The 22,735-nt window shown below is 27.7% G+C and overlaps 1 protein-coding gene and 1 long non-coding RNA gene across 4 annotated transcripts; one reads left to right on the top strand and one right to left on the bottom strand.

Annotated features, from left to right (window-relative positions):
- The first annotated feature begins 64 nt into the window (after positions 1-64).
- Positions 65-21,575, top strand: LOC126903045 (DENN domain-containing protein Crag). Of its 3 annotated transcripts, XM_050680962.1 has the most exons (29): positions 66-264; positions 392-595; positions 665-761; positions 826-1,142; positions 1,281-1,453; positions 2,299-2,660; positions 2,766-2,910; positions 3,059-3,234; positions 3,317-3,500; positions 4,166-4,307; positions 4,494-4,639; positions 4,712-4,837; positions 4,920-5,125; positions 8,877-9,003; positions 9,072-9,268; positions 9,799-9,941; positions 10,246-10,365; positions 10,456-10,567; positions 10,955-11,080; positions 11,146-11,649; positions 17,949-18,038; positions 18,146-18,295; positions 18,442-18,632; positions 19,055-19,250; positions 19,331-19,476; positions 19,594-19,754; positions 19,825-20,096; positions 20,732-20,907; positions 21,151-21,575. In XM_050680962.1, exons 2-29 carry the CDS (start codon positions 397-399, stop codon positions 21,297-21,299), a joined length of 5,133 nt encoding a protein of 1,710 aa, XP_050536919.1. In that variant the 5' UTR covers positions 66-264; positions 392-396; the 3' UTR covers positions 21,300-21,575. The 3 variants fall into 3 exon arrangements, with proteins under 3 accessions (XP_050536920.1, XP_050536919.1, XP_050536921.1); XM_050680963.1 differs by lacking the exon at positions 17,949-18,038 and having other exon boundaries at positions 65-264; XM_050680964.1 differs by lacking the exons at positions 10,955-11,080; positions 11,146-11,649; positions 17,949-18,038.
- Positions 19,480-22,699, bottom strand: LOC126903049 (uncharacterized). Its single transcript, XR_007703408.1, has 2 exons — positions 21,806-22,699; positions 19,480-20,026 (listed from the first exon to the last, which is right to left on the bottom strand). It is a non-coding gene; the product is annotated as an uncharacterized LOC126903049 (long non-coding RNA).
- Between the last annotated feature and the right edge of the window lie 36 nt (positions 22,700-22,735).

Here is a 22,735-nt window from a genome sequence, read left to right as displayed (position 1 = left end):
ATTTATATTCTGTTATATTGTTATCAATAAAAAGATACAAATTGTACTTGTATAGATAATTGTTACTTAAATAGTATGTTTAATCAAAAAACGAATTTAAATTTCTGAACTAGTTCAAATTTTAATATGGCTAAATGATTTTCGAGGCATTACTTCCTAATATGAATTTATTCAAACTAATATTTTAAAAAACAATTTTTTTTTAATTTTAAATTAGAATAAGTATATTTTATATTACTAAATCATTTTGTTCAAGGCTAATTAGTAAGTATATTTTATGTAATTAATATTTTAATACTATTAAGTTACTTATTATGTATCTCACTTATCCTATTCAAATGTATTTATTGAACATTTATTAGACTATAAAATATTGTTATTATTAATATAGGACCAATGGAAGAAAGGAGAGTAGTTGATTATTTTGTGGTAGTTGGTGCTTCCGATGAACAATCCCATGATGATATAAATTCGACTCATTTAAAACAAAGTTTATGTTCTGACCTTCCTCCTATTACAGATTTAGCTATTGTTTTCCCCTCTCTCGGAGAAAAAGTACCTTCTGATTTTATTGTCGTAGATACAACTCCAAGTGGTAATAATTTGATTAATTTTTATAATATTTTAGAAGTACAATACTTTATTTTTTTTATTATTTTTGTAGGATTAATAGCTGATCTTAATCATGGTAGTTTAAGAAGTCCAGAAGTATTTTTATGTTATCGCCGTGGACGTGATAAACCCCCAATAGTGGATATTGGGTAAACTATTTATTATTATTTTTTTTCTTGTATTGATTTATAGACTTCAAGATTTTGGTTTTAGTATAATGTATGATGGCAAAGAAAGAGTTTTAAAAGATGCCCAGGTATTAAAAACTACAGTTAGTGGTGAAGTTGCAAATATTAATAATTCTACATCATCGAAAACTTTCATAACTTATAGACGTGCTTTACCTACTGCACCATGTAATATATTAGCTGTATCTCATATTTGTGTAGTTATAACTAGTCGAGGAGAAACACCACCACATGCCTTTTGTTTAATACATAAAAACTTGAATAAAGGCATGGTTGGGTCAGATGTATACCTGTGTTACAAAAAATCTGTTATGAAACCTAAATCAATCACTTATAAACCAGGTAGATTATTATATATAAGTATAATCTCTAGGGCTCTCAAGTTTTTTAAATAAAAGAAATTTTAAATTGAAAATTCATAAAATTTATTTTAAATTATTTGTTTGATAAATAATCATTTTTTTTTTTTTTTTGATATAGTAATCACTAATCGGTATCCAAAAGAAGATAGAAATTATTTTCATCTTTTACCATCAGTAGCATTATTTTGTTTACCAATGGGTGCAACACTTGAAGCTTGGCCAAATCAGGCAAGCCAACCAAAACCAGTATTTTCAACTTTTGTATTAACTGTTAGTGATGCTTCTGAAAAGGTTTGTAAAGATTTAGTGAAAAATAACTAAGTTTTAACTTTGATGCGAAGCTGGAAAAGTATTAATTTAACTATGATGTGTTATTTTTTTATGTCTGTCGCCAATTTTTCTCAGCTTTCATTGGACCAATTTTCTTTTACAATAAATCAATAGTTCACAAATTGTGTCTAGTTAAAAATATTGCCCTTAAAAATTGAAAAAATTTCTCTCGTTTTCTGTAAATGGGGGAAATTTCCAAAAAATTATAATTTTTAAAATTGCTAACTTTTGACATTTTTTTTGGTTTTTTTTTCCTAAAACTGTCATAACTTTTTCAAACATGAACAAATCAAAATAATTTTTTTATATACAAACCTATTTACCTGTCTTGAGGGGGATTCAAAATAGCACCTTTTTTACAAGTCAATTTTTTCAACTTAACTTTTTAAAATATTCTGAAAATACTGCATCTTTTAAAGATATGCTAAATTAAAACTTATGTTATGTACTATAAATTAAAAGTAATAATTTTTCCGGCGACCTGTCTTTTATGTGTAAATAGCCATTGAAGTTGAACAAATTTATTAAATATTTAATAAATAAATTTTAATTTATTCATATGTTATTCTTATATATCATAAAATTTGTAATCGGGATAACACAAGAAAATAAGAGTTTATTTTGCTTTTGTAAATATCCATCAATTTCTTAGAATTAAACACTATCAACAGATTTGCATCGAAGCGTTTCTTATGATAGTGATTTTAATTACTAAAAGTCAGATATCATCTATACTTGTCCCAACTATACCACTTCCTCACTATTCCAACCTTTTTTATTTTATATTCATTAAAAAATTGGAACAGGTTTATGGAGCAGCTATAACATTCTATGAAAAATTCAGTGGTAATCTATCAAATGAACAAAAAGAATTGTTAGGTCTCAATGAACATCATAATGAGTTAAAAAATGGAATTGGCTTACATTCAAATAAAAGTATTTGTGTATTATCTCATTGGCCATTTTTTGATACATTTGAAAAATTTCTCATGTTTTTGCTTAATACTTCGCTTGGTGATAAAATACATATACCTGTTGAACGGTATATTACACACTTAGTTGATGAAGTACCATTTCCATCACCTGAGAGACCTCAAATTCTTGTACAATTATCAATGGACACACAGCTTATCTTAACACAACCTGAAGACTTACCAATACCACGGAGGTAATTTTATTTCTTGTACACTTATTTTTTTTTAATATTTATTAAAACAATTTTAAAAATATTTTAAAATTATAACTATATTAATGTTAATGTTATAATATATAGTGGAGCAGGATTTCATCAAATGATTATGAATTTGCACCCAGATAACTGTCTTCTTCTTTTATTATGTGCTTTAACAGAACAGAAACTTCTAATTCATTCTCTAAGACCTGATGTACTTACAGCAGTAGCAGAAGCCATTTCTTCTGTAAGTTTTTTTCTAGTTTTACTTAAAATAATGCCTTTTTTAAATGAAAATAATTCATAGAAAATTTATTATTGTATGAAAAATATTTTATGCTACATTTTTTTACATTTAGAGTAATAACTGATTTTAAGTTGAATTTAACTTTTAGTTGATATTTCCTTTCAAATGGCAATGTCCATATATTCCTTTGTGTCCGTTAAGTTTAGCTGAAGTACTACATGCTCCATTACCATTTTTAATTGGAGTAGATTCAAGATTTTTTGATTTGTATGAGCCACCTACTGATGTAACATGTGTCGATTTAGATACAAATACTGTGACATTGTAAGTGTAGTTATTTTTCTCTATTTAATTTAATATATTTTTTTATTTTTTTCTGTTAAATGGTTGTAATTTTGTTACATAGATGTGAGGATAAAAAATACTTATCTATTAAATTACTTCCAAAAAAATCAGCAAGAGTTTTAAAATACACATTAGAAAAACTTTACGAAAAACTTGATGAACTACAAACCAGCTTTCACACTTCAAATAACAAAAATTTTGGTGAAACTAGTATTGATAAAGATATCTTAATGAAACGCAAAGAGGTATTGGTAACTAATTTGAAAATATTAATAATTTTGTCTTAATGTTTATGCTTGAGAAACAAAAATTAGTGTAAGAAATTTAAAAAAAATGAAACTTTTCTGATAAGAAATATCTTACATATTAAATAAAACCTATAAAATTTAAATTCAGATAGTAATATTAGAATAATTTGTCAATTAATGAATAATTAGTATTTTAAATTATTTATTAGAGGTCATAAGTACATTTTAACTTTATTTCAATAAATAAATAATATAAGTGATTTATTATTTACCAGGAAATATAAGATAGATGAATACTTATTTTAAATAAATATAACTAATTTTTTTTATTTATCAATTTTAGAATAATAACATATTTCCAAGAAATTTTCATTTAATACCTAAAATTTTTGTTTTTATTAAACTTTGATATAAATTTTGATTAAAAAACAAATACAAGAGAGAAGTTTGAGACTCCAGTTATAAAATAAATGATAGCTTGTTTGAGAGGAACACCAGGAATTTCCAGGTTTCCTAATGGCTTTATCTGCCCCTGATATTATTATTTTAACCAATAATTAAGTTTAATTATTGTTTAAAATTAGTTTTGAAAATATATTTTTATAAAAGTTTATTTATTTTATTTTCTTATTTAACATTTACAATTTATATAAATTTTACAGCATGAATTAGAATTAAATATTCAAGAAGCTTTCCTTCGATTTATGGGATCAATATTAAAAGGTTATCGCTGGTTTTTGAGACCAATTACAAAGGCACCAACAGCTGGTACTACAGATACAAGTTCATTATTTGATTTGTTAGGTAATTATTGATTTTAAATCAAATGACAGTTACTGAGTAATTTCAATATTGATATAACTAAAATGATTTTTTTTTAATAACATTGTATTGAGATACAAAAATTATTATTAAATAATAAAAAAAAATAATCATCATTCATTTGAATTTTAAGAATAATATGATATTGTTATTTTTCATAATTTTTAGGTTTTTTAAAATCTAGAGACAAATCAAACCAAAAATTTTACTCACTTTTAACAAAAACTCAAATGTTTATTCGTTTTATTGAAGAAAGGTCTTTTGTATCCAATATGGATGCTGCGTTGGAATTTTTTGATGAATGTTCTGAAAAAGTATGAAATTTTCTGTAAAAAAAAAAAATCTATATAATATTTTACTTGATAATAAAATTTTGATTGCTTTAGATTGACTCTGAAAATAGTCCTACCAGACTTATTGAGTTAGACTCTTGTGGTCAAAGTGAACGAACTGTGTTTATCATGCCCCCAGAAATGTCAGACATGCCAAACATGGTTCCATATTCTTATAAAGTAAATCTAATCTTATTTATATAATCTAAGATAAGATAAATATTTTTCGAAATGTAATATTCTTTATTATTTATTTTTAAAGAATGGTTTCATTTTAAACTCAGAAATATTAAAGTGCAAAGATTCAAAAAATCAACTAAAAATTAAAAATGATGATCATTTACCTATTCCTGGAAGCCCTATGGCAAGGCGCACTAAACATGAAGTAAAATCAGCTCAAAAATTGGCAAAAAAATATTCAACATCTCCTGGACTTTGGGCAAAATTTTTACTTGGAACATGTTATAGGTAATTTAAAGAATAACTTTTTTTGTTGATAAAATTTTGAAACCATTATTTAGATTATTTCATCTTATATTTTAGCTTCGATTCAAAGCTGAGAAGGTATTAATTTTACTATGATGTATTTTTTTTTTTATATCTGTTATCATTTTTTCTCAGCTCTCAATGGACTGATTTTGATGAACAATATATCAAAAAATCACAAATCGTATCTAGTTTAAGACATTGCTCATAAAAATTGAAAAGATTTCACCCGTCCCCTGTAAATAAGGGAAATCACTAATAAAATTATAAATTTAAAAATCGTTAATATTTTTTTCAATTTTTTTTGCTTAAAACTGCCATAACTTTTTCAAAAATTGATGAATAGAAACAATTTTTTTTTATATATACATTAGATGTTTTTCATTAGATTGTTGGTGAGAGTAGGAGTAGAATGCCAGGAAACAAGGAAACCTGGTAGTAGGATGAGGTTGTTCAAAAAATCATAGAAAGTAAGAAAAAGCAATTCAAAGTATGGCAGAAGAGCAAAAGGAGAGAAGACTACTGGATGGAGTATAAACGCTTGTGCAAAGAATCCAAGTGTGCAGTAAGTAAGGTGAAGTTTAAGAGGTATGATGAGTTGTATGATAGGCTAGGAACAAAGGAAGGCGAGAAAAAAATTAATTGACTTGCAAAGATAAGAAAGAAAAGATCTAAAGATTATCATTATATAAGGTGTATAAAAAGTGTTGATAATAGATACTCTCGAGTAATGATGATGTGAAAAATAGGTGGAAAGAGTATTTTGAAAAATTACTGAATGAGGAGAACCCAAAAGAGTCATTAAAGGATATCTCGTGGAATGAGGGACTGGTAGAGGTAGAGGACTGGTATTGGAGGCTGTGGTATCAATGAAAAAGAATAAAGCAGTGGGACCAGATGAAGTGCCAGTAGAAGTATGGAAAATATTAAGCAATGTTGGCATAAGGTGGTTGAAGGGACTTTTAAATATAATCTTATTAGAAGGGAAAATACTAAATGAATGGAGGAATAGTATTATAGTGCCGATATTTAAAGGTAAAAGAGACATACAGAAGTGTGGAAATTATAGAGGCATAAAGGTTATGAGTCATAGTATGAAAATTTGGGAAATGGTAATAGATAAGAGAATAAGAAATAAGACATCGGTATCTAAAAACCAATTTGGATTTATGCCTAGTAATTTAATAATGGAGCCATTATTTTGTGTGAGGCAACTAATAGAAAAGTTTAGAGAAAAAAAGAAAAAGCTTTGTATGGTATTTATAGATTCGGAGAAAACGTATGATAGAGTACCGAGAGAGGTTCTAAAGTGGGCATTAATGAGAAAAGGAGTCCCGTAAAGGTACATTAATATAACAGAAGATATGTATAATGGCACTTGTACCAGAGTAAAAAGCGTAGGAGGAGTATCAGAAGATTTTTCGGTAAGAGTAGGAGTGCACCAAGGTTCTGCTTTAAGCCCTTACTTATTCTCTATAGTGATGGATGAAATTACTAGAGAAATACAAGGAGAGGTGCCAGGGTGCAAAAAAGTGTAGTGGTGACTCAAAAAGATGGAATAAGGAACGCCATATAAGAGGGTGTATAGGTGTAGCGTCAATCATGGATAAGATGAGAGAAAATAGACTTAGATCATGTTATGAGGAGAGAAAAATTGGATGCTGTAAAAACAGTTATAGAAATGAATGTTGAAGGAAGAAGAGGTAGAGGAAGACCAAAAATGAGATGGAGGGATGCTATTGAATGCGATTTGAGGACAGCTGATGTGGGAGATCGTGTAAAGTGGAAGTTTAGGATAAGGGAGGCTGACCCCAAATAGTTGGGATTAAAGCGAGGAAGAAGAAGAAGAAGACATTAGATGTTTTCCAATCATTTGGTATTTTTGTAAATCTGACCTTTCACCCACCCACAGTGATGGATTCAAAATTTACGGTTATCATGTCAGAAACTCTTTAGTCTTTAACACTTGGTATACGAGTTTCGAACTCGTTTGCATTTTTTTCTTAATTTAGAAAAAATGTTCAACTCATTTGACTTTTATCTCATTTAGATTTAATAACTTCAATGAATATCAAGGACTCCATCACTGTAGACTTCCCTCGTGAGAAGAAACTTCTTAATTCATATTAAAATTATTTTATTATATGCGGTTTTTTTTTTTGTGGCTGTCATTTATTTTTTCATCACTCACTTGATCAATTTTTTTAACGGTACATCAAATAATTAAACTAGTACCATCTAGTTAGATATTACCATCAAAAATTGAAAAAAAAATCTGCTTTATCAAATAAAAAGTTACTTAGCCCTCATTCTTCATTTAGACAATTAAAATCATTAATTTCTATTTTTTTTTAAAGTATTTATTGTCGAATTAAGTTTTATATAATAATTGGTTTTAGCTACAAATATAAATAATTTTACTTTGTAATTTATTAATTTTTTGTGTGTGCTACAACCCGTCTATAATATTTCAAATTTTTTGGTAACATGTTGCTATTTAAATAATTTCTAAAAAAAAAATGATTTTTAATTTCACCTGAATTTTAAAAAAAATGTCTACAATTATAATGAAATTCTTGTTTTGCTCAATTGAATAGATTTTTTTAATAATTTTTTGATTGGTTTTTTTATTTAAAGTAAATCATTAAAATTTATTAAGTTTTGAATATTTCAACTGTAGAATCTTTTTAAACACCAAAAGTGACTACGAAATGATTACTATTATTAGAATTTAAGTTATCTGTTACAATAAAAATGCAAAAAAATTTTGAGCTATTCTGATAAATTAATTGTAAATATTAATTATAAAGTTTCCTGACTGCATATTAATCTTAACAATACTATTTCTTTAATTCTCATAAAATTTTCTATTTAATGATATCAATTAAAACTTGCAAGTTGACCTAAAAGTCATGGTAACAAATTCAACTTTTTTAAATTATAAACTTTCTCAATAATCAACTATGAAGGACCAAAAAAGTAGATTCAAGTGATATTTTACACTGATTATTTTTAATATATGATTAAAAATCAAAATCAGTAATAATTAAGAAATACATTTTTTTTCTTTATTTAAATACTCATTTTTTAATAATTAGTAATAATATCAAGAATTAGATAGTAGGATATATATATATATATATAAAGAAATAGAAATTCATTTTGATTTTGTAATTATCCACCAATTTCTTAGAATTAAACACCATCTACATATTTCCATCAAAGCGTTTCTTATGATAGTGATTTTAGTACTGTCAGTTATCATCTATACTTATCCCAACTATCCCACGTCCATACTGTGCCGTGACTCCACTGTGTTACCATTTTTTTTTTTAAAGAATCATAAAATCTAAACAAATTTCTTTATATGCTTAGTTGTTAAAATATGTACTATATTAATTTTCTTGCAAACTTCTATAAAATAGTCACTTAATGGAAATACTATTTTAATTTATTTTCTAAATAACCAGGAGCAAATTTTATGAAACCATGAAATTTATATCCTCTTTCCCCTAACTGCATTAATTAATATAGTTTGTAATATTGTGAGAAGCAATAAATTAAAAAATTTTATTCAATATTCCTCCAAAAATTATAAAGTTCCAGCCCTTTAAATAATTACATGTTTTTTTTTTTTTTTACTTGAAAATCTCCTTTATAACTATTTTGTATGTATAAGATTTTAAAAAAATTGTCCATAAATAGCGTAGTAACAACAATAATTTTTGTTTAGTTTATGGTTTATACATTTACCAAGTCATATTTTACAATCAGAAGACCGTGCTGCATCAATTTTACGTTTAGCATATGACTTATTGAATAAATTTCAAAAAAATGGGGTTCAACGATTAACTGATGAAGTACTACTATAAATTTACTAAAAAATTTTAAAAGGCATTTTATTTAAGACAACTTATTTCATTCTCAGGTGTGCTATAGGGTAATGATGCAACTTTGTGGCATTTACAATCAACCTATGTTAGCTGTGAAGCTTTTACTTGTTATGAAGCGATGTGGTTTGCATCCAAATGCAATTACTTATGGTTTTTATAATAGAGCATTATTAGAATCGACATGGCCCTCTGATTTAAGAACACATAGTCAATTACTTTGGAATAAACTTCGGTAATTTATGTAAAAAATTAAACTTCATGATATCTTAGTATAAGATTATCAAGTTTGTAAATTAATGTATTGTACATTAATTCATTTTAAGAAAATTACGAGAACTTTATTTTTTTTATTATATAATTTTGCATTTTGGCATTATTATTTAAATTTAATTTAGATCAGACAAAAAATTTCTTTAAAGTTAAAATGTTTTCAAAATTTAATATTTTGAACTACTTAAAATAATCTATAAGATAATTTCTTTAGTATAATAATGAAGTTAAATATTTCTGTGGTGTTCAGGCCATAAGAAATAAGTATACAATCGTAACTTTTGGAAAAATGTAAAACGCCACAGAATTTTTCATTCTTACCAGACCTGTTTCATCAGTAACTTAATATGATAGTACTCTCATTTTATTTTTAAGCTCTAATTTAGGAATAAAATTTATATGATTTACATCTAAAAATAAGTAAATTTTACAAAATATTTTAATATTGTAAAATCGTAGTTTCATTAGTTAATATTTAGTATATTATTTCAGGAATGTTGTGATATGTACAGCTTTATTTAAACAAGCTGGATTACAAAACAGAAAAAGACGAAGTTCTACTGAGGACGAAAAGACATCACATACATCTGAAGAAAGTTTGTTAACAGCTGAAAAGCAATCTTCAGTTTCAAATAGTTTGTTTAAATTATTTAATATATTATAATAGAACTTTCTTTGAATTTGCTCTTTGCTTTCCGCTTTTTTTCTTTTATATATTTTTCATTATAAGGGCAATCGGACTTAAAAATAAATTTTTGTGAAAGGATCACTTCACTTTTTTTCTATTGAAAAATGTAAACTTTATATAATTAATTTTTCACTGATTTATGCTTATTTTAAAAACTTGAATGCATCCATATAGTTTTCTAGTTAATTATACATAAAGTATCTTAACTTTCATTTATTATTAATACTATAATAAATATTGTATGTATTTAGCACCTAGAAAGCTATCAATAAATGTTGAATCAAATTATGGGTTAAGAGCACGTCCAATCAGTATAGTTAAACAAAATTCTTTATCTCCTGAAGATGACCAGTCCTGGAGCTCACAACAATGTAAGTTATGCATTTATTATTATTTTTATAGCTTTACCTTTAATTCACTAGGTATAATTATTTTAGTTTTGTATGTGTAATTTCTTTCAGTTGAAAGTAGTGCTGGTCTTTTGATGACTACTACATGCTCAAGACCAAGTTCAGCTAGTTCAAAACCAAATAGTGATTCTGTTTCTGTAGAAAGTGAAACAGATTTGAAAAGGTATTTATTAAATTTTATAGCTGTAGTAATTAAACATAAATTTTATTATGAACAGGTAAATTTTGAAATGTATATATAGACTTATTTAGTTGATTTTACATTATTAAAAACTTGTAGTTTGTATTAAAAAAATAGCTTATGAGGTAAGTTAAAAATATATTTGTTGGTAATCATTAATTTGTTAAATTTATTTTGAAACTAAATATGAGTGACGTAATGAATAGATTTTTTCTTTTCTCTCTTCATTAGATAGATTAAATCTTGGGTAACTTTATAACTATTGGTAAAACTTATAAAACCATTGGTAAATTTTCGGTAAAACATCAAAAATGGTTGTTCTATTTATATTTTGATAGTTTAGAAAATAGATTTAATAAATATTTTCAGAGGCCGTAGTGGGTCTTTAACAGATGAAATTAGACTTCAAATATCACCTAGAAGACATCATTATCATCAACCGTTAATTAACACATCTAATGATACATCATCAGAACTACTCAAATTATTAAAACGGTAAGGCACACTATTCTTCTTAAGTTATATATTTAATTATATACTTTAATTTAAAAATATTACAGCTCAAAAAGTTTTGGTAATGATGCTCAAATACTAAAAAATCTTAATGATTTAAAATATCAAACTGATTTTAAAAAAACTAATGGAATATCAAAAAAATTAGTCTTTGATAATAGTGTAAAATCATTTGATTCTTCTTTAGAAAATCTTTCAGAAGAAAACACTTGTAATAGATTTCCAGAGGCAGCACTGTGTACTCCAGTGTTGGAAAATGATCCTCTAGGAGCATTGCAAGAACCATTAACACCAACTCTTTGTCCTTTAGTGACTCCTATTAGTATTCCTAGAGTACAGTCAGGTATAGAACTTGACCGCAGTGGATCACCTATATTATTTCGCGAATGGGGAAGTATTCACAGAAGTGCTACTTTTAGTGATAATGTAGGAAATATTGACAATCATATGCAAAGATCGTCCACTATGCCAGCTCATAGTATTAAAGAACCAGAACATCAACAAAGTCCAATTAAAATTTCACTGGGATCAGCTTTTAAAATACCTTTTTCGTAAGTAATATGTTTTAATAATTAATTTTTGTACAATCAACTAACTTAATGTCAAAAGATTTGAGTTATTTTTTGAAAATTGTATTAACAAAATAACAGATAAGATTCCAGTAAATATATTGCTAGAAAAATTGGTTTTGGTTAAGAAATGTTTAACTAAGTTTTTTTTAAATATTTTTTTTCTTTTAATATTTAATTATTAATCAAAAGTTAACCACTATTTTTAACTTTTAAGTGTTGATTGACTTTTTAATATACAATTTTTGTTTACTAATTAAATATAATAATTATTTTTCATATGAAAAATAATTATAAATTTTAAAATAAAATTCTTCTTTTGTTTACAAATTGGTTCTTTTAAAATTTAATTTTTGGCCTAAGTTGAAAAAATAATAGCTTGTTCCTGGTTCAAATAAAATTTTATAAAGCCAATACTTATGAGTATTTTATTTTTATTTGACAAACTTAAAAATAAAAACCCAGTACATTTGAGACAATATATTTTTATATATTAATAACTGATTATGATTTTCATTACTACCATCAAATGATTTGAGGCAAATGGGTTAATTTTTATTTAGGTTAATTCAACCAAAAAAAATTGTGCATTTTTTAATTTTATTCGAACTACTGATTATTTTACTTTTATTTTTTTGGAACATATTTCTATTTAAAATCTTTAATATTATATTAGTCAAAATCTGTTTCAGAACATTTTGGAAAATTGTTAAAAAAATTTTTATTGATATAGGTGATGGTTTCATTCAAACTTTTCCTGTACTTAAAGTTTTAGTTGAATTTTCAAAAATATTTTATCAAAAGAGCTTAATGTCTATACTGTTATTTATATAATTTCAGTAGATTTTTCAATAAGTTATAAAAATTTTAAAATACAAGAAAAAAAATAAAAATAAATTTTTTTCAATAATACTCATTTTTGTAAATATTTTCCTTAAAACAAAAATTTAGACAAATTTTTGTGCTATATTTAGTTAAATATATATGTTTTCATTAAAAAAAAAAAAAATTAACACCCCTTTAAGATGTATGGAAAGATTCTAAACAGTAATTATTAGTTGATAAATCAAGAAATGTATGCAACTAAAAGAAATCAATGTTTTTTTTTCAATATTGAATGTATTCTGTGAGTAATCAAGTAGTTTATGATAACTGGTCATTCTGTATAGGGTAACTTCTCTAGTTAACAAATAATTAAGGATTTATTAAACTTCAAAATTATTAAACCTAAAAGTAACATTAATTAATATAATTTTTTAATTGTTTTAATTAAAAAAATATATTTTGTTAACACAATTTTTTATATACAATTGAATGTTAAACATAAATTTTAATATTATTAAATCTTGCCTAACTAATACAGCTGTTTTTAAAAATACAAAAATAAACATTGTCATATTTACTCTAAACATCTATTCTAAAATGTTTACAATCCATACATATCCATTCACAGTGAAATTTTTTTATTATTTTCTTGTAGCCTTGATAGAAAAACCTGTCAGATATCAATATCAATACACATGAGTTTATTTATTGATATGATTTTAAACTTTTCTACTGATTAATTAATAAGCCTTGTGTCAATGTGTATCTATAAGATTTGAGTAATATTAACTTTTTCACTAAAATTTCAAGAAAAATCAATACAGTGTGTTATGATGAACTTCATATGTCTTGTAGGTTTATTAATTCTAATAATATCAATGAGGAATAAATTTATGGGGAAGGAAAATATTTCATCAACTTGAAGCTATATGAAGCAGAAAAAAATTCTGGCATATCAAATGCCAGCACTTACCTTTCCTGATTTTTTGGATCCTTCTGTATATATTACAAATTCTCCTTTCTCAGTCAGGTGGTTAATATTCCATTCTCTTCATGTAGTGATTTCCACTATGTAGGGAATGTTATTCTTAACAACCGGTTTGTTATAGTCCAAGGGGTATTCCAAAAAGCCCTGGCCTGTCTCTTTTATTATTTTTACCGTGTTCTGCTGTGTCATACTCCAAAGTCCAAGTACCTAAGTTGTGGATCTTAGTGCTGTGGCTTTGGTGTGAGCTTTAACCTCTAGATGCAGAGGAGGCAATCTGATTAGTGCCTCTAATGCGACCATTGGTGTAGTTCTTAATGTTCCAGTGATGGCTATGGCAGCCATTCTCTGTATGCGACTAAGTTCTTTCCTAGCTGTAACGAGTGCTGTTCTGGTCCATCAGCCTAGGGCACCGTACAATATCATAGGTTTAATCACTAAAGGGTACAACCAATACATAACTCTTGGTTTAAGACCCCATGTTTTTTGGTTTTCATGTAAAGGGTTCTCCTTTAGAGGCACCTCCTTGATGTACCTATTAATAAGTTTCTCTATAGTCTTAAGAAGAAATGAAGTAAGACTTATTAGCCTGTAGGATTTTGCTTCATAATAGTTAGTCTGGTTAGGTTTGGGTATAAACACCGAAAATTTCGTCACAGCCTGCAGCTTTGAAACTGCCTTGGGATTTTATTGCCCATTTTAATCCACTTGGGGTTATCATTTTCCTGATAAGTTTCCAATCAGCACAGATTGCTCGTTTGTCCTGTGTGTCATGTGACTGTTCTTGGTTGTTAATTACAGAGTCAGGAATATGTGTGTTCATCAAATGTGATAATGTTTCATTATCGTTATTGGTGAACATGCCGTTTGGCAGTAGTATTGCCTAGTCTAGTTGCTATAGGACAGGGCTTCCCTAACTGTGCGTCGCGACGCCCTGGGGCGTCGCGGCACTAACCCAAGGGCGTCGCGAGGCGAACCGCATTTGGTAGTTTGTATCGACGCGACCATCTCCAGTGAGCGCCGCGCGCAGTCTGTCGGTGTCGACGTTCGGCGCGCGGGGCTGGCCGTTGACATCCCCCGCCCGTTCCCCATTCCCCGTGCGTTCATGTCGTTCGTTCAGTCGAGGTTTTGTTTTGTTTAATTACGCACGCGGACGTTTGATATTGAGTACCTATCATTATGGATAATTATATTCAGAGAGATAGAAAACGAAATGAAAGCTCAGGAGAAAGCAGTAAAGAAACAACAGATAAACGAAAGAAATATAGAAAATATGACGACCAATATTTAGATTTTGGGTTTACATACATTACTAAAGGAAATGAAGAACTTCCTCAATGTGTTGTTTGTCATAAAGTGTTGGCAGCTGAAAGTATGCTTCCTAATAAACTAAAACGTCATTTGGAAACAACTCACAGTCATTTGCAAGGTAAGCCGAAAGACTTTTTTGTTAGAAAATTGCGAGACCTGAAACATCAGTCCACGGCTTTGCTTTCAAGAGCGTCAGTTCCTTCCAAAGCATTGCTCGCCTCCTACAAGGTAGCTCACCGTGTCGCCAAGTGTAAGAAACCTCACACGATTGCTGAGGAACTGATTTTACCTGCTGCGGTTGATATGGTGTCAGTGATGATTGGAGAATCGGCGGCTAAAGAAATAAAAAATATACCGCTTTCAAACAATACTATTAGCCGCCGTATTCATGACATGGCAGAAGATATTAATGAGCAAATTGTGGAAAAACTTTCATGTTCATTTGCCATTCAACTGGATGAGGCGACCGATAGTAATGACGATGCTCAATTGATATGTTACGTGCGGTACATACAAGAAATAAATGTATGTGAGGATTTGTTATTTTGCAGAAAAATATATGATAGTGGTAAGGCTATTGATCTATTTAAGATTTTGGATTCTTACATGGCCGAAAATAATATTAAATGGGAGAACTGTGTGGGTGTGTGTACGGATGGTGCTCGAGCGATGTCTGGACAGTATGGAGGACTACAAGCTCTCATCAAAACCAAGGCTCCAAATGTAAAATGGACACATTGCGTCATACACAGAGAGGCCTTGGCTGCAAAGAACATTTCACCTGAATTAAGTGCTGTGATGGACATAGTTATCAAAGTGGTGAACTACATTAAAACACGACCTGTGAAAGCAAGGTTTTTTCATAAGCTTTGTGAAGAATTGGGTGCCCAGCACACCTCTTTAATTTATTATTGCAACTCTCGCTGGTTGTCCAAAGGCAATGTACTCGCACGTGTGCACGAACTACGAAATGAGTTTTACACTTATCTACAGACCGAATCACACAATGATGCACAAAGTTTTATTAATACTGATTTTCTAATAAAATTGGCATATCTCTGCGACATTTTTCAAAAATTAAATGAGCTTAATAAGTCCTTGCAGGGAAACAATACTCACATACTGCAACTGGCAGATAAAATTACTGGATTTCGAAAGAAGTTGCTGTTATGGAAGAGAAAATTAGAAGAAGGTCAAGTAAATACTGACTGTTTCCCTGCTTTACAAGGCATTCTACATGAAAAATCGATAGAGACCCTCGATCCCTCCATAAAAATAATATTTACACAGCACTTGTCATCATTAAATGAACATTTTGCCAAATATTTTCCTGAAAATCTGGAGCAATATGACTGGGTTAGGAACCCTTTTCAGTCGACACCACCATCAACACTTTCCACAGCGGAGGAAGAACAACTGATTGAACTGTCCTGTGACTCCAGTCTTAAGCTCCAATACGACAAAGACAAACTGCTCGAATTCTGGAGCTCAGTTTCTCATGAATATCGTGCCATCAGCACTGCGGCATTGAAGGTTCTGCTACCCTTTGCGACATCGTACTTGTGCGAAACAGGCTTTTCTGCAGTTGCAGTAATTAAAAATAAGTACAGATCGAAAATTAATGTCGAGAAAGAAATGCGAGTAGCTATTTCCAATCTTGAGCCCCGTTTTGAAAAGCTATGCTCAGAAAAGCAAGCACATCCGTCCCATTAGTTTCGGCTATGTTTTTATTTTGTTATTAATAAAAAAATATAAAATGTATTCGGAGTTTTTTCTGATAACTTGTTACTTGTCTAGAACTACAACTAGGCATGGTAGGCAGTTTTCATCACTGGGGGCGTCGCAAAAAAATGGCCCATCCCCAAGGGCGGCACAGCAAAAAAAAGTTTGGGAAGCCCTGCTATAGGAAGTTGTTGTATGTCCTCACAGAACTTCTTCCAGCTTTCTCTTTTGGACTTTTTCAATGCAGATTTGTAGTTCCTTCCCTTTATTCCTTTTCAGTACTTTGATCATATGTTTTCCATCAATGAGTCTGGTGTCTTTAAACTATGGTAAGTCGGTTCCATCAGTATCCAACAGTGTCAAGTCTCCAACACAAGATTCAATGAGTAGCCCTGCTCTGTAGTCAACTTGTTAGTGGGGTAGCCTACAAAGACCAGAGCCACTTTTTTATCATCTATTACCACATTCCTATAGGTCGGTATCCAATGAGTTTTCTTATATGGAGATCTTGCCCCTTGTTCTCAGGTTTTTGAGCTTCGGTTCCATTTGACTTTTTCAAGTCATTGGTTCCCTTGTCTCCTTCTTATGGTAGGTTCTTCTGCCTCTCCATGATTGCCCATCTCCTCTTTAACTTGCGTCTCTTACAGCCGCTCAGTTTCTCAGGTTTAAGTTATAGACCCTCGATTTTGTCAGCTACTGTCCCAATTGATCTTGTGTTTCTTCGTCTGCATTTGTTGACGTTGCTGTCTCTTTGCTAGTAGATGATTCATCAAGTGTCCCGTTGTTCGCATTAAGACCTTCAAGTTCAGCGATTCTTCTACGAAAAGTCGCCAGTTCACACTCTTGTTCCGACAGGTTGTCCGTAGGATCCCTGTTCGTCCCAAGTTCCTTATTTTGTGGTGTTTATAGTTTTTATCCATATAGTTCCTACGAGTAGTGGAGAAATAAAAGTTCATCACAGCAGAGCTCGATACTATGATAAGGCTGTATACTCTATGGTGCGCCAGGTGCCATAGAGGATCCCAATGGTCAATTACCTTTCGGCTAACTACCCTGTGACAAGTTAGCAACCCTTTCACTTGGTATGACTGGGTTAGGGAGGCCTATTTGCTGTTAGCAAGCAGGTGTGTCCAGGCTTACCGGTCCCAACAAATCAAAGTTATGACTGCCTAAGAACAGTGGTACGTATTGCCTCCACCACCACTGAATTAACTAGGGTCCACGGGGTTGTTAGGCCCATAATCCTTGCGGATTCCTCTGTGGGTAAAAAAAATAAAAATTAACTATGATTAAATGTAATAATCAAGAGCATCAAACAGGTTAGTATTTTTGTGTGCTTCTTATTTATTAAAAGACGACATTGTTTTTTTTTTTTTTTATTATTATTATTATTAGATTTGTGTTTTGTAGTATTGAAGTAGGTTTTATTTTTATTTAGTCAATATACTTCATCAAAATTTTCATTACCACGAAAGTCTGACTTTCGATTGAGTACCAATATGATTGAAAATGCAATTAACAACTTCAGGTATTTATTATTATTATTATTTAATAAAAATTAATCATTAATTTTTCATTGTTTCTAAAATTATAATACATTTATTACATTTTAAATGTATATTTTATTTTTTTCAGTCCTTCTAGTTTTTCTGGTAAAAAATCAAATGAAATTCTTATGGGTGGATTAACTAGCTTAAAAAGTGCTGCAAATACAGTTGTTAAAAAATTTGATGAAATAAAAGAAGCGATATCTACAAATAATACACCAATAAAAGATTACATTCAGTAAGTAATACTAATCTTCCATTTGTTATTCATTTATGTTAGTAAAATTATTTTTTTTAATTTTATAATAAAGATTTTTTATTTAATAATTTAAATTATAAAATTAATGATTAATGTAGCAAATTTTTTTTATAATTTGAATACAGATGCTCAAAAGATGAGGATAAATGGATAGATGATGTTGATCATCAGTTTAATGAACCAAGTGTTAGGCGAAAAATATCAAGTGAAATATCTTCATTAGCAGTTGCTCAACATTTTGATTCTTGGAGTACTAATTTAATTGAACTTTTTACTGATGGCCACAAAAAAAGTGGTTCTTGTAATATAAATTCAGGTAAACCTTATAAGAATGGTTGATTTAACTCTTTATCAACTCTATTTTGAGTCATGGTTATACTGTATACTTTATATTCTATAAATTGTGTTATTTTGTTATATTTTATATAAATGCTAATTGAAGATCACAATACAACAACCAGGTAAGTTTATTTTAAAAAAAAAATTTGTAGAAGCAATTTATAAAAAAATTTTCATTAAAAACTGGTAAAATGTTTTTTTTTTTAAATTAAGTATTTCCACAAATAATAGTAATATTAAAATTGTTTTATTCATTCAAAATTAACAAAAAATCTAGATTTATCTGGTTGTTGCATTAAGTACTTCAATTAGTAAAATTGTATATTTTTTCAACCAATTTTTCGAATGTAAAAATAAAAAGTTCTTAATGAATATACTAAAGTTGTACAAATTTTACAGGTTTTGACACCTTAGATTTTTCTGAATTAAGTCTATTTCAAGAAAAATTATACCAACGTTCTATTCGTACTACTGAGTTAGTAGCTTTAGAAATCATTATGACTACATGTTCAAAATGTCATAACTGTGGCTGTTTACTATTTGATGAAGAAATAATGTCTGGTTGGGTTCCTGATGATTCAAATTTAAATACAAAGTATTTTTTAAATAATTTAATAATTATTAACTAATTTTACTAATAAACAAATATTCTATGTTTATTATTTTTTATTATAGATGTAGATTGTGTAATAAAGATGTGGTACCTTTTTTAACTATCGATATTATTGATTATCGATCAAAAGATGTTTATTTAAATGAAATTGATGATCAAAATAAAATATCAAATTTTAATTTACTTACAGATAATGTTAAAGAAAAAGGTATACTCAAAATTAAAAATATTTTAATTATTTTTACAATATAACATACATACCCAGTATTTAGTAAAAATGTAAAAACTCATTAATAAAGGAATTTAAAAAAAAACATTCTTTTAGGAACATCAAAAAATTGTTACAGAACAGATACGATCACAGTTCCTTATTTAAATCCTCTTGTATTACGCAAAGAACTTGAATCCATTTTGGCTGCTGAAGGTGATGTATCATTAACACATTATAAATTTGTTGACGAGCATCCTATTATATATTGGAATTTAGTGAGTTGTAAAATTAGTATAAATATGATAATATTCAATTATTCTTTGTTTTATATATTCTTTTGATTAGGTTTGGATTTTCGAAAGGATTGATGTACCATCACACATTTCAGGCCTATGTCTTAATGCAGCTAGTATCCTTGGTGATAGAGATATTACAACTTTCCATTCAATTTGGTCCTCCTGTGATTCTTCAAATGTATTAATTATAAATCTCTGGGATAACCCTAAATTGTATGATGATATTGGGCTACCAATGTATTCATTTTGGTCTAATGAAGAAACAAAAGAGAGTTGTTTGATTAGTGCATTGGTTACAGATCGAAATACTATTCCAAAAAAGTAAGAAAAAATCCTTTATAAATCTCATTTTTAAGTAAAAGAAACTTAGAGAAAATAAATAAAATAATAAATACCATTTATTTTTCTTAGAAACTATATTGTTTCATAAGTACAGAAAATTTAATATCAATATACAAATATTTAAAATAAAAAATTTGTATATACGCTCTAGTATATGATATAAGAATATACTTGTGTTTTAATGGAAAGAATAAAACTTGTAATACTTGATATAATATAATATAACTATTACTATGTATAATTTACATTCAAGAATTAACTACTATATATAAATGTTATTTAGATTGCTGATTAAAGCTGTTAATAGTCAAAGAATAAAATATGCAAAATAAGTTTATTTTGTGTATATTTATCATATATATAATTTTTAATTGTGTATAATCATTTTAAGTTTTTTAATGCATTTATAACATGCATCAAAGTATTTTACTACAATAATTTTAATCACTGTCAAATCAATTAATACTTAACAAAAATATGTCTCTACTACATTGAATTCCGACTGTATTGAACATTTTTTCTTAATACTGTCAAATTTCAAAAAATAAAATATTTTTTTAAATATTAAACTAATCATTAAAATATCATTATTTAAAAATATTTCAAATTTTCAGTCTAATGACAAAAGTAATAGCTAGTATTCGTCGAAATAATTTGACTGATCCATTGAAAAAATTAGCTTTTGAAAGGAATAAATTAAGAGGAAACGATTTATCCCATAGTCATTCATTATATAGAGATATTCTATTTTTAACTATTACTGCTATTGGTCGTGAAAACATTGATATTAGTAAGTATAGTCATCAATTTATTAACTTCTTTCAAAAATTATTTTCAATTTGAAAATTTTACATAAAATATTTGTTTTTAGAACTAAAAATTATTTAAAAAATCCATGTAATTTTTACATTTTTTTTAACTTATTCTAAATTTTCTGAGTAAATTAAATAAATAAATATTTAAATTAAATTCAAGCAGGAGCTCATTAGACTTTTATTTTATATAATCTATAAATTTGAAATTTTTTTTTCAGGTGCATTTGATCAAGAATACTTGATTGCATTTGAAAATTTGTCAGAAAATGAATCTAAGATATTATTAAAATGTGATCATCCAATTTCAATAGGAAGTCAATATTGTCGTCATCTTTTTAAAGAACTGGAGCTTTCAAATTATAAGTGATAATTTTACTACTTTTTATATATTAATGTTAAATATATTTTAAACTGGAATTCATTGCTCATCTTATATTCATTTATTTATTTTACATAACAATGGATGTAACCCAGCTTAAATTCTTTTTTAGTTAGTCAGTTATTTATTGACTTTAATTATTGTTTATGGATATTTTTTATAATGACTAGGTATATATTTAATACCCTGTTAAAATTGTTATTTGCATACAAATCTGTTGTATTTTTTATATACTGTAAATAAATCTTATGTTAAATATTGCAATTTTTTTAATTACAAAAATGTTTGTTATATTTATATAAATTTTAATTTTTTTAAACAAGTATTTTTTGTTTATTTTCAAAAATAATTTTGCTTAACAAAAAGAAAATACAAATTTACTTATTAATAAAAAATTAAATTAAAATTTATTTTTACTTTTATATAATTGTATTTTACATCTACTTAACAAGCTCTTTGTAATAAGCTACTATTCAATTTTTTAGGTCTCTTACTTCGGGAGAAAAACTTTATTTTGAATAACTATTGAGACATCCATGTAGACGTTTATGTAAATAAAAATCATTATATCTGCTCATTATATACAATTCTTCTGATCAATACCTCACATTAAAACTATTCTAATCATAACTAAAAAGTTGAATAACATATTTTTTTAATTTGCCATGACATATGAAGTTTAAGCACATTTAAACTTTATTTTTAAAAATCAATAAAGTGAAAAATATTTAAAATTTGAATTTTTACTCATTACTGATAATTTAAAGCTGTATGAATAACTTATAAACTGTAAGATTAAATTAATAGTTTTAAAGTAATATTTTTTAAGGATATAATAATATTGCTGATACCCTCAGCCAATGAGATTGTGTCAGGTCGACAGCCGGTGTAAAAATTCTGTCTAATCAATAAGATAGAGCCAACTAGTGATGGGAATTTCGGGTCAATCGAACGATCCGGATCGTTCAAATGACCCGTTCATATAACTCGTTCTTTCGTTAATTTCTTACGATCGGTCACGGTTCTTATTAATTACTCCCTCCTATGGTTTTCCTGAACGAGTCGTTCAAATTCTCATTTTCACCATGTAACATTACCGTGATATCAGAATTTTTACTGATAATACACTTGTATAATCGGGTTATATATTATTTTTTCAAATACAAATTATTTGAAATAACATATTCTGTTATACACGAATATTTTTATATAGATTAAAAACAAATAATTTATACTAACGGATGAGTTGCGGTACATAAATCCATAGAATTTGTTTCTATAATAAGCGAAATCATTTAAATTATTTGTTTTCATAAAAGGAGTTTTATAGAGAAATTAATTCACCTAAATCAGATATTACAATTTACAGCAGCTATGACCAGATTATAAAAGAGAGAGGTGGTTTAATACCTCTCACAACAATT

The sequence above is a fragment of the Daktulosphaira vitifoliae genome, unplaced genomic scaffold (assembly GCF_025091365.1).
Source record: "Daktulosphaira vitifoliae isolate Bord-2020 unplaced genomic scaffold, ASM2509136v1 Scaffold_3, whole genome shotgun sequence".
Taxonomy (NCBI): Eukaryota; Metazoa; Arthropoda; class Insecta; order Hemiptera; family Phylloxeridae; genus Daktulosphaira; species Daktulosphaira vitifoliae.
This window is presented reverse-complemented; position numbering and strand designations above follow the sequence as displayed.

Coding starts and splice junctions, on each gene's coding strand:
- LOC126903045 (XM_050680962.1), top strand. CDS start 397: ATGGAAGAAAGGAGAGTAGTTGATTATTTTGTGGTAGTTGGTGCTTCC. Junction 9,942..10,245: donor GCAATCTTCAGTTTCAAATA/GTTTGTTTAAAT, acceptor GTATGTATTTAG/CACCTAGAAAGCTATCAATA. Junction 19,477..19,593: donor AGATAATGTTAAAGAAAAAG/GTATACTCAAAA, acceptor ACATTCTTTTAG/GAACATCAAAAAATTGTTAC.